At 49.3% G+C, this 18,056-nt stretch overlaps 1 protein-coding gene across 6 annotated transcripts in view; it reads right to left on the bottom strand.

Moving 5' to 3' along the window:
• The window catches only part of LOC101062639 (MAM domain-containing glycosylphosphatidylinositol anchor protein 2), a 103,528-nt gene that overhangs the window by 40,143 nt on the left and 45,329 nt on the right, over positions 1–18,056 (bottom strand). For 4 of the 6 annotated variants that reach the window (XM_029849402.1, XM_029849400.1, XM_029849405.1 and 1 more), the window contains 3 exons: positions 9,962–10,158; positions 7,323–7,458; positions 6,974–7,243 (listed from right to left, as the gene is read on the bottom strand). In XM_029849402.1, coding sequence (XP_029705262.1) covers positions 6,974–7,243; positions 7,323–7,458; positions 9,962–10,158 — 603 coding nt within the window. The remainder of the gene's footprint in view (positions 1–6,973; positions 7,244–7,322; positions 7,459–9,961; positions 10,159–18,056) is intronic. The other 2 variants (XM_029849403.1, XM_029849401.1) reach the window with 1 other exon arrangement.

Genomic DNA, 18,056 nt, shown 5'->3' on the forward strand with positions numbered 1-18,056 from the left:
GGAAATTTAATTTGATATGTGGCCAAATTCTGGCGCCGTTTACTGGGGGCTTCCCTCGTCCGTGCGGGTCAGGGGTTTAAATTTCGGGATGCTGAGTTTGAGAATATTCCTCAAGATTTCCATTATTCGAGGCTCTCACTGGAGCAAATCCTCAAGCACTGAGTTCATTAATGATGCCATAAAGAACGTCTGGAAAGATGCTAATATGTTGATGTTTGTGAAGCTTTAAAATAGCTCCCCAAAATGATCCCGTGCAGAATTTGCACAGTTTTAAAATAACCGGCTCAGTTCTGATCATTTCCTGTCAGCTTGTTGTGGAGATATCAAACCACGGAGATGGCAACAGGGACTCAAAGTCTATTGTTTTGTTGCCGCAGAGGCGTCGTCAGCGAAGACAAAGCAGGAGCACGTTTGTTCTGGGGGAGAAAAAAGTCTTCATGCTAATGAAGAACCCAAGCAGTCGCTCACACACATTCAAACACACTTTGGATTTGGAGAAACATCTCACAAATAACATCCAGTGTTTCTAATCCAATTTGGTTCCCCAACTCTATTTTCAAAGCACACAACAGGAAAGGAAAAAAATCCTAATTTCATTATAATTCATGCTGCACTGGCTCCAAACCCTACTGTTCAATTCATCTCCTCAGCAAAAACCATAACCCCCCCCCCCGCCCCAATACAACAAAACAAAACCAAAAAAAGGCTGACAACGCCATGAAAATCTTCTCATCTCACAATTCCCAAGTGACATTAACGCATTCAGTTCGGCAAAAGGAAGACGAAAACAAAACCTGCCTGTCAGATTCCAACGCAGGAAATTGAATGAGCTAAACACCGCGATACCAGGCAGCCGTCTGAGAGGGTGGGGGGGGGGTGGGGGGGGTGACGAACAACACGTGAAAAGATCTTCCACCTCAAAACTGAAATCAGTATCAGCAGCCAGAGGAGCCCGCTCATGTGACCTCTGTAGTGGGCCAGGAAGGATCAGCATTCCCTCCATTTCCTGGTGGGGCTCAGCTGCGTATCTCCGGCTTCCTTTGAGCAAACGTGCGAGGAGCCCGTGAGCGTGCACCTTTGGGAAAGCAGACATCCATCATACGCGTCAGCCGGTAATAAACGCCAGAGAGCTTTAGTTTTATCTCGACAGCTCGGGGAAGGGGGGGGGGGCAAAACTTTTGCGTCTCGGTGACATCCCCCGGTGGATTTGGATGCAGCTCCTTCAGAATTATTTCGTGCACGTACTTCCAGACATCAGCAGGAGTCACAGCGCTGTCACAGGTGACAACGGATATTTGGATTAACAGCCCCGCTCTCTTTTCAACGCTACTTCGGCTCAAGTGTGCCCCCCTGACAACCTGAGTCAGCTTCCTGGCCCGGCCCGGCCCGGCCCTTCCTCACATCCACGGACCAGGTTTCTTCTTGTTCATCATCGTTCCCCCAATATTCTCCTCAGCTGCTTTAATTCTCCGATAATGACTCCCGGCGCTCCTCGCGCAGGAAATGTCGTCATTTAGTCTACAAACACTCGTCAAACCGAGCGGTTCAAAAAACAAGTGTGAAACGTGGCACACGTTTGGGGCTGGGGGGGTGGGGGGGGCAGGGGGGGGCCGCCTTATCGGTACAAACCATAAGGATCCCTCGTTTTGATCACCTTTGATGACGAGAATTAAACCTGATGGAAGACTCGTGCTCGGCGGCCTGTCACTGATATGTAAGCATGTTTAAAGGTGTTTTGTATAACTGCTCGACATTTACTCTTCATTAAGGTTCTGGTGATGTGTCGTTTAAAAGGATTGGATGTGTGATGAGTCGTTGAGGTCAAGAAAAATATATATTTATATAGTAGAGAAGAATGGATTATTAAAAATTGCTGCAATTTCTGTGTTTGTTTCTCAGGTTCTGGACCAATAAATAGGAGAGGAGGAAGATAAACCCCACAGATCTGGCAGCTGATGCACCACTTTTTAATATGTATGGTAATATCTGCAGGCTGCACTCATCAGCACAATTCACCCGCAAACATCAGGAGCGCTTTCATAAAAAGCTAGACATATAAATTGGGAAAAATGGACCATCTTCTTTCCAAATGGACAGTTTGCGATAAAAGGAAGAGTCCTTCACTGCGTGGCCCCTGTGCTGATGGTGGGCTGGTGGGTGGAGCCTCAGGAGGCCTCTGGACTTTGAGTAAAAGCCAAATCTGACAGAATAGAATATATTGAAATCTAATATCTCAATACTGTTGACGGTGGCGGAGAAGGATGAGATTCACCAGTTCTAACCGGGTAATAACGGCCAACTGGCCCTTTGACCGTCTCATCTCCGAGCTCGCCGGAGAGGGATGAAATGTGCCGTCTCCATCTCGAATGGTGGCGTCTCATTTCTTACGCTTTGCTCTCCCGGCTCAGCCGCCGTTCGCCTGTTCATGTCACAACAGCCAGCGCCGCTTTTGTGCGCTCCAGCACACTGCAGAACCGCTCCTCCTTCCATTTCAGGCCTTTTCTGCATTTTTATCTCAGCATGAATATTGAAAAGCAAGCAGGGCTTCCTGTAAATCGACTACATTTGTGTACAGGAGAGATAAGTGGCCACCACTTCACTCGCCTGTAAATTTGCGCTGGAGAGCTGCAGATGCTAAAATGGTGCCTGTTCCTTTACGCATCAGAGAGTATCACAGAGCTGATGTTACTCTAAAAGGCCCGGTGGTGAGTGTGCGAGGTGAGAGGAACAGCGCTGAGGGGCTCCGCTGGGCCAAGATGGCCGCCGCTCTTCCCCTCCACGAAGGAAGCGCTCTGGTTTCACCCGAAGATAAACGCCTCGGCGAACGTGCACTGCAACATCCCTCGTTCCCGCACAGACATTTCAATCCCAGGAGGTTTCATGATAAGGCGTAAAAGCATATGTTGCTTACATTATAATAAAGCTGACAAATGTGGGTACACGCGAAACAAATTCCCACAAGCGACGGCGAAGCTAAAGAGCGAACGTATCAGCGTGCAGAAGGGCTTTTATGTAAATCGTTAACTATCTTTGCATTTGTGCGGCGCGCTCGTCTTTTCCTCGGGTTGATTCTTAAGCTAAACAAATGCTAATCGTGCAACGTTTGAGGCTAACAGTAGGGAGGGAGGGAGCCACTGGTTCCCGTTGGTTGTTGACTGGCTGTGCTCACCTGCTAACAGCCTTTATGTGAATTGACACCTTTGAAAATGATGAAAAGCTCAGAAAAAAAAGCACGTCCAAATGGGCGAGTTGGAGCATTCATACCAGTGTCACCAAAGGTTTGCGTTTGTTTGATGTTCGAGAGCATGAAAAGGAAAATCTCAACCTGCGCCGGGAAGGACAGCGTTCCCTGCGAAAAACATCAGAGAGCCAAATCCAACTCCACGGCAGCGCAAACAAATCCAGCATGAATAATTGAGAGACGCTGGAAGCTGGTTCCCCTCTAATCACCATCAGAACTTCCTGTCATCACAACTCAACCTCGCCGACACGTAAATGCACGCCGGGGCCGCTAAACCGGGATATTTAGGTGGTGAATGGCGGTAAAGTGGAGGCCTTGACAGTTTTAGCAGGACTGGGTAGCCTACGCACGCGGAGCAGGGATCACCTAAACAGAAGAGCCCTGGTGGAGGGTTGGCTCTGTGGAGAGCTGGTACCACACTCATATCACCTCTGGGAGCTTCACACGGAGCAGAAGCACTCAGACGCCCATTTGTTGGCTCATAATGACGCCGACACAATGGCGCCACTTATATATACACGCAGATGCAGAAAGGAGCCGTCTGAATGCGAGGCCCATCCAAACTATTTTTTCCACCTTTGTGGGGGAAATCACGTCTCACTCCGCCTCATTATCGTCCTTTCTGCCCGCCGGTCCATCTCATTTCGCAGTCCGGCTCGTCGGGCCGTCTCTCAGCAGGCGTCCCGCCGCGCTTGCAAAATGTCAGCAGGAGAACCAGAACTCATCTCTCACTAGCAGATGGAGGCCTAACCGGGACTACCTCGGCTTCAAGGACACTGGCAGGACGAAGAGAGCGGGGGACACCTGAATGCGTCCAAACGTCCACTGCTTTTCATTGTCAGCGAGGTGCCATCACACACACACACACACACACACACACACACACACAGGTCCCATAAAGCAGCCCTTGACCTTGAGGCCAACCTCCAGATTCTAATGATCCGACAACAATACGGACGTGTGCACACGCGCAGAAGCAAACACAGGCAGTCTTTCGGACCGGCGCCCAGGACAATCTCCCGCCTGAGCCGGGTCTGTCTATCTGGCTTTCAGAACTCAAATCAGAAATTTGTTTGTTCCGGAGCTGAGGGTCACTCACACGTCGATCGGCCCGCTGACAGAGCTCGCTGTGGCGCCTCAACACAAGCGGCAGGAAGCAGCGATACATAAAAAACAGGCTTTTATGCTTCTCTATAAATAACAGCAAGCGTCCAATCAGAGTTACAAATGTGTTGATGGTGGCTGCTGGGTCTGAAAAGTCTGTTTACGCGCGTGGGGGGGCCGCACCACACGTCGCGGCCTGTTTTCGGCAGGTCGGCGTGATGGATGTCTCCGGCGTGGGAGCTTCGCACCTGAGCGACCGATGAGGCGACCCGGTGACGGGGTGACGGCGTTTTAATCTGGGCCCCTCGATGGCTGCCGAAACGCTCCGTCGCTTAAACGCGCGTTCTGTTAACATGAAAGAGAAAACGCCAGGTCCGCTGGCTGTTTGCACACCTCCCACGCATGGTTGCGCCTCTTTGGCCCACCCTCAAATGCATCTGCGAGCTGCTGATGCATGTCTCAGCCGGTCCAGAGAGACTGGACGGGGGACGGAGCGCCGCTTAATCCACATTCAGACTCCCGTCAGCAGGTTGTCGTGAAGCCAGTAGCCTGCTGGGACGGCTCTGGAGAAGGCCAAGCCCTGGAAGGCTCTCTGGCTGGGGGGACGGTGTGGACACAGAGACAACCATCTGCTGGGGAGAGGCGTGTGTCTTCACACACAACAAGGCTTTTTAAGGCGAGCGGACGGAGGGCGGAGACGGCGGCTAAACACGCTGAAAGGCTCTCCGCAGCAGAAAGTAGCAATTAGAACCAAATTGCGTCGAGTTCCCAAAGTTTTTGTCAGGGACATTTGCGATGGGGGCATCATTCTTCTCCGTGTAGCCTTGAAGCTGCAGCCAGACAGAGCAAAAGCGAGACTAACAGCGAGTGCAGCGTAAATAAATCTGTCCGCCACCGACACAAGTCTGTTCAAGGGCTGCAGCCGCAGTAGAAACTAATTCTAAGACCTCCTGCCCGGAGCCCCGTGCAACCAGGACAGCATCATGGCGTGCACACAGACCGCGAGCATCCGTTACACGCAGGACTGGGATGATATGCATGGAGCTGCTATGATCTACTCCCACCAATATCCAGTCAACCCAAATACCCCCCCCCCAATCTAAGGCAAGTCGACTCCCACATTGTATCCGCCTGGGTGACAGCTCATCAGAGCCAGGAGAGCGATCCCGATGTAATAATGAGATGTGTGATAACGCGCTGAAGTCTGCCTCAAAAGGAATACAGGAAAAAAAATAAATCATTAAAAAATGCCTCATGGAGCCGCAGCGCGTGATCCGGATTCATCCTGACAGCAGGAGAATCCTTCTTGTCTGGCGACGGATAATCAATATTCTAAAGATAAGCTAGCACGTCGCATGTGTGCGTTGAGGCGACGCGCGCTGGAAACAGGCCCCCGTCAGATAAATTAAGACTCGTCCTCATCGGAACATTTCGGATCGACTCATTCCACCACAGAGCCGCTGCTTCGCTGCTTTTGTGCCAGATCATCGGAACTTTTGGCATGTTTGCTTTTATTCCTGGGAATGTAAACGCGGTGTTAAAGTGAGGCGCTGTTGTAGGGCTTCATCAAACGTTACACTCCCAGAAAAGCCTCACCCCACCCTGCGGAACTGAGGGTGTTGCTGATAGTTCTGTAAATACGACAGTGGCGCCCGTGCGTGCAGCCTCGGTGACGACGCTCCGCGGCTCTGGCTCGCTGCTGCGCTACGTCTGACATCTTTGGCTGATGCAGAGGCGACCTGAGGATGGAGCTGTGGATTAATCTCTGAGAACAACAACAAAACAAACCTCTGAGAATCTTTAAGAGCCAATCTGCCAGACCTGGATTCAAATGTGTCCCATTTACCAGCCTGTGATGTTCTCTGGAAAGTTTAAATTCCCATTTGGATCATCCCACAAATGTTTTGTTTGCTTCCTCTGATCGAGGCACCTTTTTATACACCTGCAAGATGTTCCAGCACTTTCACATTCAGGGCACCGGGATCCTTTGTTGTGTCTCAGATGAGAGGTCTAGTCACCTCCTCTTAATCCCGCAGTTTAGGAGAAATAGTCGATTTTCCAAGCGTCGTGCTGCATCTGAGCAGATGTTTCCAACAAACAGCTTCTGTCTGTTAAACTGTCTCCTGCTCTTCCCCACATACATGACAGACATGGTGGCAATGGGACGACATAAAGATGCTTTTGCACTGGAAAAGCCTCCGAGTGTGTTAATATGATAATAAAAAAAATGATTTGGCGTTTCTATAGTCAGAGTCTGTGCAAAAATTTGTTTAAAAGGAATTTAAAACTTAGCACAATTCCATGCTAATTAGTCTTGCACTCAAAGTTAATTAAATTAAGTTTATTTGAGCTTTGCTTTGCTACAGAAAAATGGCTTATGGGAGGAAAAATATGGAATAACTTAATCTGCCGCGCCTTGATGTGATAATGAAAAATATGGAAAGATCTGGCTTCTGTTCAGCTTAAGGATCCAACACAGCAGTTAGCTATGTTAGCATGTTCGTTCAATGTCACCTTATCAATTGATATGGCAGTGGACACACACACACACACACACACACACACACACTCTCAGACTCTGAACAAACGGGTGGTTGACGATAACAACCGCGTAGATCTGCCCCTCACCTCGCACCACAATGGTGGTAGACTTCTTGGCTGGATTCCCCACGTTGTTGCTCGCCACACAGCTGTAGGCGCCCGCCTCCTCCGACGTGATGGCGGGCAGCGTGAGCGTGCCGCCATTCACCACGCTCCTCTGCGGCAGGCTGTCGTTGCTGCTGCCCCAGGTGAGCACGGGCGGGGGCTCTCCGCCCGTGGTGATGCACACCAGCGACACCGTCTGACTGGGGTTGACCACGATGGGGTCCTCCACCAGCAGCTTGATGGACGGGGAGGCTGAGGAGGGAGAGCAAGAGGGGAGGAGTCAGTTGGTGCTGCGCGACCTGTCCTCGGCGACGGCGCTCTGAAACCGTACCCGTCCTGTTGGTGAGCGTGAAGATCACGCTGCGGTCGGGGATCCCGCACACGTTCCTGACGGAGGCGATGCAGCTGTAGTTGGCGTAGTCTTGAGGGCGCAGGTTCTTCAGCTTCAGAATCTTCGTTTCCCCCTGCAGCTCAGACCAAAGCAACACTGGTATGCAAATGTGTGCGAAAACACCGCCAAACTATCGGACCGCACAGAGACAAAGGCCAAACGGCTCCGGCGAAAGGTCGCGCTGGTGAATATGTAGAAAGGGCGGAAGCAAGAGGAGTGGAACAGTAATGATGGAGGAAAAGCTCTCCCAAACGATGCCTCGGCCTGGTCAACACCAGCGAGCCGGCGCCCTTGCTGAGCTTTTACCATCCACCTTTGAAAGCAAGGATGGGCTCCGCGGGGGGGGCGCCCACCGTGGACATGGTTCTGATTCCAACGCACATCCACAGAGGGCTGCGTTGAGGATGCCGGGGCCAGCGCGCCGCGGTGGGCTGGGGATGGGGGGGGTGGAGGTGGAGGACGGAGATGAAGAGCATAAATCTGAACTGAATTGACAATCACTCACATCCATCCTGCTCTTTCAGATCCGTTTCATAACTTGATTAGAATAATCAGCCGTCCCCTCTTGAGGTGGTTCTCAGAGCGGGAATTCGACTCCTATTCCACCAGATTTGAAGGAGCCATTTGTGCTAGCAACACAGAAATGGCCTCCAGAAGAGCTCCCCGGTACCCACCCACGCAAAGAAACAAACACACAATAAACTACTATAGAGAGGCAAGAATCAAAGACCTGAAACGGCGCCATTCTTCTCCTAACCACATGTTGTTTTGGTGGCAAATGGCGGAGCTGAGAAAGGCACAGGTGCGTCAGATGGAGCTGAACAATAGCAGCACGCCTCTTAATCATGAGCCTGTTTTATACCTGGTCTAAAAAAAAAGCCTGCACGATATTTTTGTGCAGTATAAGCGTGGATACGAAGAAAGAAAGGAGTGCTGCTGGAAATTGAAGCAAAACATGAAGAATAACGGGAGGCGGCTAAGTTAATTCATAGTTTCAAACTGAAATAAAAGCCTGTATTGTTCTTCTGAATATGGGCCGCAATTTGGTCGCGTAAAGCATCTGAATTTCACGCAAGTTCAGAGATTTTGAAGGGGGGAAGAAATTGTAATTACCCATTTATGAGCTATTTACCGAGTTTAGGGCGGATTGATTCAGGGTTGGACTCGCACAAAGCTAATCTCTGGCTTTAGGATGCAGTCAAATTTGCAGACCCAATTAAAGCTTTAATTGAGAGCAGAATGTCATTGAGGGAGGCAGAAAAGATGTAAAGAGAGCAGGACAGAGGAGTGAAAGGAGGCTGATGAGGCTGGGCTGTGCAGCTTCTTCATCCTCTCCCATCCGATTCACCAGATCCCGGCAATCTTTCTTAATTTGGCCAAACATCACTTTCACTTCCTCTCCATTTCTTTAGCCTCCTTTTCTCTCTCTTGGATGTCTTTCTCATAGATTTCCATTTCCTCGAACCCCTAATTCAGCATCCAGGCAGTATTTAGCTTAATCGGTTAAAAAAAAGGAGAACCCTGCAGTTCTCCTGACTGGTGGCGGAACAAAACCCTCTGCTGGCTGATGATCTCCTTTGGAACAAAAACTCTGAAGTTGCTAAAGATGCAGCAAAAATCCCGCTGACTGCGTATGTGGGTCGATCTGTTCTGTTAGAACTGACCCGTTTCTGACTCCACGTTGCTGAGCGGAGCCACAGAAACATGCTCCTGCTGTCTGAGCCACAAATCTGGTTTAGAAGATTAGCTGCGATTTGCAACGTTCACACTCCTGAAGTCGGAATCTGATTTAAATCAGGTATAAACAAACAGATCCCACAGCCTGGACTCTGTGATCCAGTTATCAGTGCCTCATTTAAATGCACCGGTGTTGCAAATGAGAGTTTAAATGACCTGTGACTATTCAGAAGAATAAATGATCAATGAGGAAATCAATACACCTTTATGGTACATGAGCAAAATGATAAAAATATAAGTGCTGGGCTGAAACACAAATTCTTTTAGTCAACGGCTTCATTATGGGATTTATTGGTTATTCGTCTGCTACCGTCGCAGGAAAGCAAAGGAAGAGGTGGTGTGATCAAATAAAAACGGGAAATTCTAAAATGCAGCTTTTTAACTCTATTTTGGAACAATGAAACCAAAGATACACTTTAATCTGTGCAAATAGTTGAGCTGTGATTTAAGAGTGTCGGATTTGGCTCCCCCTGGCGGTCAGACAACAAACGGAAAGCAGGTCGGATTATTGATTTTTGTTTTTTGCTCAGTAATGATGACGTGTTATGAATGTTCTAAATTGATGCAAACAAACAATTACCCCCCTCTAATGGTCAGTAAAAGCAAAACAAGAGATGAGGACATATAGTCATGTGATCTGAGGGTGAGAGAGGCAGAGATGTAAGATGAGGTAGGACGTCGTCAGCACAGATGGGCGCAGTTTCATCTCATTTGCACTGTTTTTGAATAAAAGCCATCAATATTGGTTGTTCTAATGAATAAAATAACACACACTCTGGGCTAGGGGAACAATCATTACTGTTCCACACAATCTCCGTGTATCTCCTTGCGTTGCCGTTTACCTGAGTGAAAAAGGGCTCGTAGATCTCCACCCCTTTGTCAGATCCCTGCGTCAGCACCTCCCTGCCGCGGTGCCAGCTGTAGCGCACGGGCGGGTTGGAGTTGGCCACGCAGCGCAGGAACACCGTCCTCTCGTAGTAGAACTGCTCTTTAGCCTCTCCTATACTCTGGTGCACCGTCACCACTGGCTCGTCCAGGTCTGCCGGACACAAACAGAAGCCGTGTGTATTAAATGGCGGCGGTAAACTCCCACCCTGTGAACGTGCTCCAGTCATCCTGGTTGACAGTAAAACAGCTATCAGCATGCACGCGGGGTCGATGTCTGACGGGAGGTGAGAGCTGCTTAAGTCGATAGGATGCGGCCCCAAGGGCGTATTGACATCCCAGTCGATGGGACGCGGCGTGTCCCACGTCGCCCTCTATTGAGAGCCTCGAACCCGAGCGAAGACGACGAGGGCGGCGCATGACGTCATGTTTGACGCCCATCGCTTCAGACCAAAGTAGTCTGTGAGCTGAGATTTCCGTTCAGATTCCCATTCCCGGCGGATGTGAGGGAACTTTTTACCCCAGTGTCAGTCTTTGAAAAAAAAAAGAAAAAAAAAAGAGCTGCTGGTGGTTGATTAATGGATTCCAAGTTAATCATCTTATCCAGCTATCACATTAAGCTTTGGCAAATGGCGTTCATCACCGCCGCGGCGTCCTTTAGCATGCTAATACTCCCAGTTTAGATTACGCCCATTTGCACGCTCGCAGAAAGCGGGACTCTAGCTGGCTCCCTTTCATCTTCGCCTGAGATGCAATCAGATTTGCTGCTCGGGCAAAAGGCAATTTAAGAGGGTGGCTGAGGGGAGCTAATGCTAGTTATCGCTTGTGCTAAAACCCAAACTGATAAAGGCTAACACTGCATACAGCAGCAAAGAAAAGGTCGGCGTATCAGCGGGCGAGTCAGCAACATGGTGGATGATGGAGCGGCGGAGGTAGCCGAGCAAATTAAGACGCAAATCTTTGACGATTATAAGGCTCCGGTGAAAAACTAGATCCTCCTCAGGTGTTATTAATGGACAAATTCATTGCCTTTAATTCAGTGGCAGGGGCCCGTTGCTGGATTTGCTGAGGATCAAGTCCTAATCAAGGTGCCTGTGGGCCACAGCATCCAAGCAGCACGCAGCAGCCGGAGAATGCTGATTCTTCAGTTTCATTAAAGACATGTTCTGCCCTACAGCCCCTTAATCAAAATCTAGCTGCGGTCAATACTTCATCCAGGATCCATTACAGTGTCTCAGGTAAGAGCAATTACCTTTGGAGGGGGGTGGGGGGACCAGGGGCGGGGGTGTGAGGAGACAGAGCGATTGTGGTGCCATTTTAGAGGAGAAGATGGGTCTAAGTAAATACACTGATTCAATATGGGGAGAAGGGGGAGTATGAATCTTGCATCTTATCTCTGACCCTACCCAGATTCCCCCTCATGTTTCTGGCTTCAAACAGTCAATATAGAGGGCGGAGTCCTTCGCCGCTGGCGCCGTCTTCCTCAGAATAAGACGCGTGTTTGAGTGTCGGACCGAATCGGCCCTTGTTTTTTTTTTCCTCTCGTTTGAGGTGACAACTGTGAGGGATTGTTTCTACCTATGTGCATTAGGTGAGGAACACTTCATGCTATTATTAGGGCCGGAATGAGATGCAAAAAGGAAGTGCGCGCTTGCAGCGCAAAGAGATAAATATGGAAATATGGAAATCTACGCACCGGATTAAAATTTTATGAATTTCAAACAAATTTCCACCTCCACCGTCAGCCGTGTGTGTCACTCTTGTGCAATTAGCTTCTTAAGTCACGCTCGGCTGATTCTGGGGCTTAAATCCCCGAGCCCCGAGGAAAACTGCGGCGTTGGGGCCGCCTGCGCCAGAGTTGTTAGGGTTTGTAATTGCAGGTTTATGGGTTCACAGGCCGCTAAATCTGCTCGTGTAGAGTTAAACGCTCCAGTGGGCTAACCTTAGCATCGCTGCTGTTCACGCCCACCAGCCATGACAGGACTCACTGAGTTTCTCCCTGATATTAGGAGGTGGGGGGCGGGGGGGCACTGAAAGACAGATGTGTAGATGCCAAACGAGTGTGTGTCACACGCACGTGCCTCAGAAGACAAGCAGAGATGAAACAGCTATAGCTTATTTAATCCTTTGGAAATTCTCATATGTTGGTAAGTTTCACTTCTCTTTGTGGGACTTTGAAAACATTTGTTGGACAAATAGGCTCAAGCGAGCGCATCTGATAAAAGGGGGGAGCGAAGATCAAAGATGCTGCTTCATTATCACTTCAAACCTTGGTGCTTGCCTTTCAAGTCCCACAAGCCCCACCCACCAGAAAAAAAGCCCCAAACACCTGCTAAAACAACATGCAGGCGCTCCCTCACCCAATCTTCTCATCGCCCCCTGTCACTCCCCCTATCCAGGGATAATGGAAAGAGATTTCTTTGATTCACTTTGCTTTGATGGGACTGCCTTCCTCTGCGGGATACGTCCGTGTCACCTGGAAGGAGGACACCTCGCGGGCTCCCAGACTGTCAGCCATGAGCGACGGGGGCCCGCAATTAATTTCGCCTAATCACTGGCTCAGCTTGATTAGCAGCGGGAGCCTGACCTGTGTGACATTTGCACCGGTTTCTTTCATGAGTGAAAGCAGCCCTGTTATGTCAGTGATAAGCGTTCCGCTTTTATTTGCACACCAAAGGCTCAGAGTTGGACAGCAGGGGAACGACAGAAGGTGATGCGGTCGCCGAAAGACGGAGGCGAATAAAGGAAAAGAAGGGCGGAGGGCACGCCAGCCGTCTAATTTGCTGCTTTGCAGATGTGGGGTTAACGAGGTGATAATACTGGTTAGCAGCTGTCTCCCGCGCTCTAAGACGGGTGACTTGCTCTCCTTTCAGAAGAAAATATTCCTGTCAGAACGAGCCATCTGATTAGAGTTGTAGCTTGGCAGCCTGCCTGGTGGAGTGGCTCGCCTCCAAGGCTACAGTTTCAACGCTACCACGCTAAACTTTAAAAAATAAAAAATAAACCCAAAGAAAGAGCATCTATTTTCTCACTTTGGTGGTCAGATATTGACCAAACATCCATCTGTAAATCTGAAACAACACATTTGCAACAATAGATTAGTGAAGCTGTCAGCAAATTAGCATTTTGGTTGCTAGGCTAACTAGATGAACTTTTATTGTCGCACTAGGCTGCACCCCCAGGTAAATATAGTGGAAACCTCCTGTACTTTAGACACGTTCTCACATTCAGTAAGACATTTAGTCATGTAGGACCACAGTTGAGGTCCAACTTAATGAGTAGTTGGAATATTTTCTCAGCAACACACAGATAACATAAACATCCCTTAGATTTTCCATCCCTTCCGCTTCCAGAAACACTGATTCCAACTATCCGGTCGCTGACTGCCATTACTGTTTAACTCCAGACAGCTATTAAAACACAGACAAAAGAACAATAAAATTTATTTTGGACCAAAGCCTTTAGCTAAATAAAGACACTTTTATAATGAGAAATGAGAGCAAAAATGATGACCAGCCGCTGACACACACTGCATAAGAAATAGACCATGTGAGATGGTCTATATGGACTAAACAACACACAATACCAGTCTGTCACCTGCACGCACACACACACGCACACACACACGCGCGCACACACACACACACACCCTACATCAAAAGCAGACAGTGCAAATAAAACATGATACAGATATAATCCACAATGGTCTGCTTGGATGCATTCCTTTTACGTGGGTCAAAGGGTTAATAAGCCACGCCGCTGATATACGGCAGCCGTCAGTGGCGGAGCCGTCTGACAGAATATGTGAATCCGCCATGTAATTTACTAGCAGGACATTTCCGCACCCTCCCTCTCTCAGCCCCCTCGGCGGCGCTGACCTCCATCTCAGGGCGCCACTCTACAATAACTATCTGCCGCAGAGACGCATCTATTTGGTGTTGGCTGTGGGAGCGGCATTGTGGCGGTGAATGGACGCGCTCCAGAGGTGTGAGGGCGAGCTGCATTGGTTCCTGGAGTGGGGCCGGTGCCTGGGTAACTGAGATATCTCCCTTAAAAAGAGCACCATCCTGCAGGAGGCTGCACGAGACGCACGCTTAGCTAGAGGGCATTCATTTGGCCGCGTGCCCATCACAATATTCCAATCCGATGGTCCCCCCCATTCCTTTTAGCACCAGCTGAATTAGGTCCTTAAGGGATATTTTTATGGTGCAATATTGGTCCCAAAGCCTTGGAACTACTGGAGCTACACCAAGGGCAGGCTGCTCCTGACGCCGTGGAGGAGCTCAGAGTTATTTGCAGCTTCCTGGATCAGACAATAGGAGAGCCATCGGGCCACTAATACCACAATTAAAGCTGAACACAGCACAAACACGCAGTGGGAAGTGACTCAGCTTGGCCAAGAAATAGTCCCAGACAGCTTGCCGTCTTCACGCTTGCTGTGACCGTTTGTCCCCGTCGGTGGATGTTGCGGGGGTGCTGTCGCGCCGTTGCAACAATATCAACATTCAATATTGTTCCTCGATCAATAGCGAACGAATCGACTTTGCCGACTGCCGAGGGAAGCGATTACTGGCCGCAGAGCCGGAATTGACGATAAATATCAGCTGCTGGTGTTTAGGTTCTTCACAAAACCGGGGAAGAACGGCCTTTAGGGTCTCTAAATGTGGGACAGATCATCCGATCAGACGGCAATCGGATCAATTATTGATAGAAGAAAGCGCCCGTTCACATGCATCTGACACATGCCTGGTAAGCTGGGAAACAAGTGTTCCAGTCAGGGAGTTTGCTCTCAGGCTAATCTGCAGCTAGCACGCAGTCTGGTGTGTGAGGGGCAACAGACCTTCGCTGTCATGGCTGCTGGGAGGAAACGCTCGGTGATACTGCTTAACACTTCCTGAATTATTCATCCAACATTCCCACACTCATACACTGTCTCATTTTTTCCAGAGAAGGGCAGAAAACCCATCCTTTCTCTTGCCATCTCTATATAATTTGTTTTACTAGTGCTCTTACAGCACACCCCCCCGCCCCCAGCTGCACACACCCACACTTGGATAGGGCAACTTGACTGAGCACTATGGGAACTGCAGTCATCAAGCCTGGTTAAGTGTAATTACCAGCGATTAAAGCCGTGGTGCAGAATGGAGTCGATGGAGCAACGCTGAGCGATACAGCGCGCAGCGTTAGCGTGGCAGGAAGAGACTCTGATGTCTGCTAAAGTGGGCTCGCACCCTCAAGTTACGCACCGCTAATGTGCACGGGCCACATTATTCATAAGACGCACCGTATGTATCTAAAAACCATTTTATTTGCACAATAAATAAAGCTCCTTGGATTAAATATACACTCACGATTGCTTACTTCCCCTTCAGTCACAAATATGCAAATGGCTGATATTTAGGTTCAGGAAGTGAGTGCCCCCCCCCACCCCAAAAGTCTGCCAGAGTCATTTTCCAGGGAGCTGCTCCTTTAAGAGCTGGAGCCATGTTCTGGGAGCTGCAGCCCACCTCAGGCCGCTGCCCCTCCATCTTCCTCAGTGACAGTCGCTCCACTAATACGCCGTCTTCAGACGAATGCAGAGCCTGCGTAGGTGTGGCTGCGGGAGCGCACGTGGACAACCTGCGTGATAAATGGGGGGGGGCGGTCGGCGGCAGTCCGACAGAAGAGCCCCTCACTTCCTCCCGGTGATGGAGATGAGGAAATAACGAGGCCCGATTGGGCTGCGTGTGCGCGTTTGTGCGCGATGGGGCTGCAGAGTAATGAATCTCCTCTTCATCCTCTCCCTCAGACGGCAGCGACTGCCTCATCCCATCGCCTCCCTAATTCATCTCCCCAGAAAACAAACAGGTCACAGAGCGACGATTTGAACAACGGCGCACGGAAAGCCGCCATTAGAGGCCGAGGTAAAGCAAAGTGACATGATGGAGTCTGGTACCGGGGTCGCAACTGTCACGCTTGTTTACCAGGAGGAAGACGAAGCCATGCTGGATGGAACTTTGACACTTCTAATATCAAAAGGTGCTTTATTTTTCCTTACGCTATACAATTCTATTTAACATGCAAAGTTCAAGCATACATTCGTATCGAGCCCACTCAGGGTTCAGCTTTGTGAAATACCCCCATAGGGCAGGCTGACAATGCTATTGCTAGAACTTCTGACCCAAATAAGCCCTGCGAGGATTCCCGGGGAGAAGAGCACGAGCTAACGCTGCTGTGCTGCTTTAAGTAAAATTTTCTTTCCTCTCTGCAAGTGGACGGGATCGGCTCCAGCTTTGGCTTTTTGACCCGGCATTCCAGTCCTGCTGTTCCCGGCTTGTAGAAACGGGGCTAACGTGGCAGCAGGTGTGCGCACCAAATCCGAACACATGAAATATTCATAGGCACCCGTGTCGTCATGGCAATTATTCCTAATTTAACTGATGTTTGACTAACATTTATGATGGCTAAGTGGTTGACAATTAATATGAGCAATCAATCAGCGCGTTCTCTTCCGTTCCTTCGCTGCTGCATCCAGTTCAGGAAACAGAAAATCGTACCTCGACCATCTATTGATTGTCAGCCACTTCCCCTCTGCTGTGGCAGTTTTTGCATTAGCAACCAAAATAATTCACAAAAAAGTGCTCAAGGCTCGATTCCACAGCGTCTTACACCACCAGGTTAATTAAACCGACACGGATAGATTTGATAGATTAGTCCTACCTCTTAGACACTGCCTCATCTCCCTGTGATGCACGGTGATATTCGTTGGCGTACAGGCTGCTAGCTGCTGCCAACTGGTTTGTTAGCAGCAGTGCTAGCACACCTTGGCTCGGGAGTAAAATATGATGGAGGACGGCTTGAAAGGAGTCGCTCCTGAGGTCCAAACTATCATTTCATACTGTTGTCGTAACCTTGAAACAGTCAAAGCCAAAGCTATCACTGCTAGCATAAAGAAAAGCATTAGCTTCTCTATGAAATAATGCAGCGGTCTGACACGATAAGGCTATTTCCATGTGTGTACTCCATCTGCCTGAAGGACTAACAAACGGTCTGGTGTTCAGTAGAATGGTGGCGAGGATCCGATGCACATAAACCCACAAAAGAAACATTTTGTACCCAGTAGTTAAAATTTGCATATTCACATATTTTTCTCTGCAATGTGCAACATCAGACACAAACAAGCGCATACGAGGTCATTTAAAAGGAGCCACAGATGAAAATCTGAAAGATGAATCCCATTAGCATACTAAATGCAAACAGTGTAGCATGTTTTAAGCATCCAAAGGGGAGGCAAAACAAGCAAGCGACGAGGCCGGCGAGGCCGACTCTGGTGCTCTGATTAAGGGCCCTGTCCTCAGAGCGAGTCCTTGAAAGACTAATGGGCAGTCTCGAACTGGCTTTACCTCCATTAACCAAAACAGCAAAGATTTACATAATGTACACATAATGCTGATTCATTCCGTCCTGATTCAAACAAGGCTCAGATAACTCAGCGAGGTGGTATCAGACCATTCATCATGCCGGGTCATTAACATCCAAAAGCACTTAAGAGCTGCAGCGCATACATCTTTGTCTACATACATTAGGGGATCTTTTCAGAAAGTTGGATTATACATCGGCTCGAATGACCAGATTATCTCATTGTGAGGGAGGAAGATGGCGTTCCTGCAGCCCGTCTGACAAAAGCTTCCCAAAACTGATGATGAAGCTGCTCCGTGTGGAATTCCGGAGCGAAGATTCACGAGCTCGGGAAGAGAGGCGGCGTGGCGGGCGAGTGGAGCTCAGAGACCACTTGTTATCCAAACATGTAAAACGGTCGTCTTGCTTTCATTTTCCTGCCGTTTGTCTTTGCTTTATTGGGACAGTTGGGGGAGAAACGGGCAGCAAGGACTGAGGGGGGTAAAGGAGTTCTTCATTTAACATCCCAAATAAAAGCAGCACGGCTTTAATAAGTGTATGAGCAGTGAAGCTAAGATGGAGCAACAAGAACACGCCAGCTTTGGCCTTTTTTGTCGTCCGATCGCACGTGCGTGGGGGCCGATTCATAAGCTAACGCGTCTCGGCTCTGAGTCA

This window comes from Takifugu rubripes, chromosome 16 (assembly GCF_901000725.2).
Source record: "Takifugu rubripes chromosome 16, fTakRub1.2, whole genome shotgun sequence".
NCBI classification, from domain to species: Eukaryota; Metazoa; Chordata; class Actinopteri; order Tetraodontiformes; family Tetraodontidae; genus Takifugu; species Takifugu rubripes.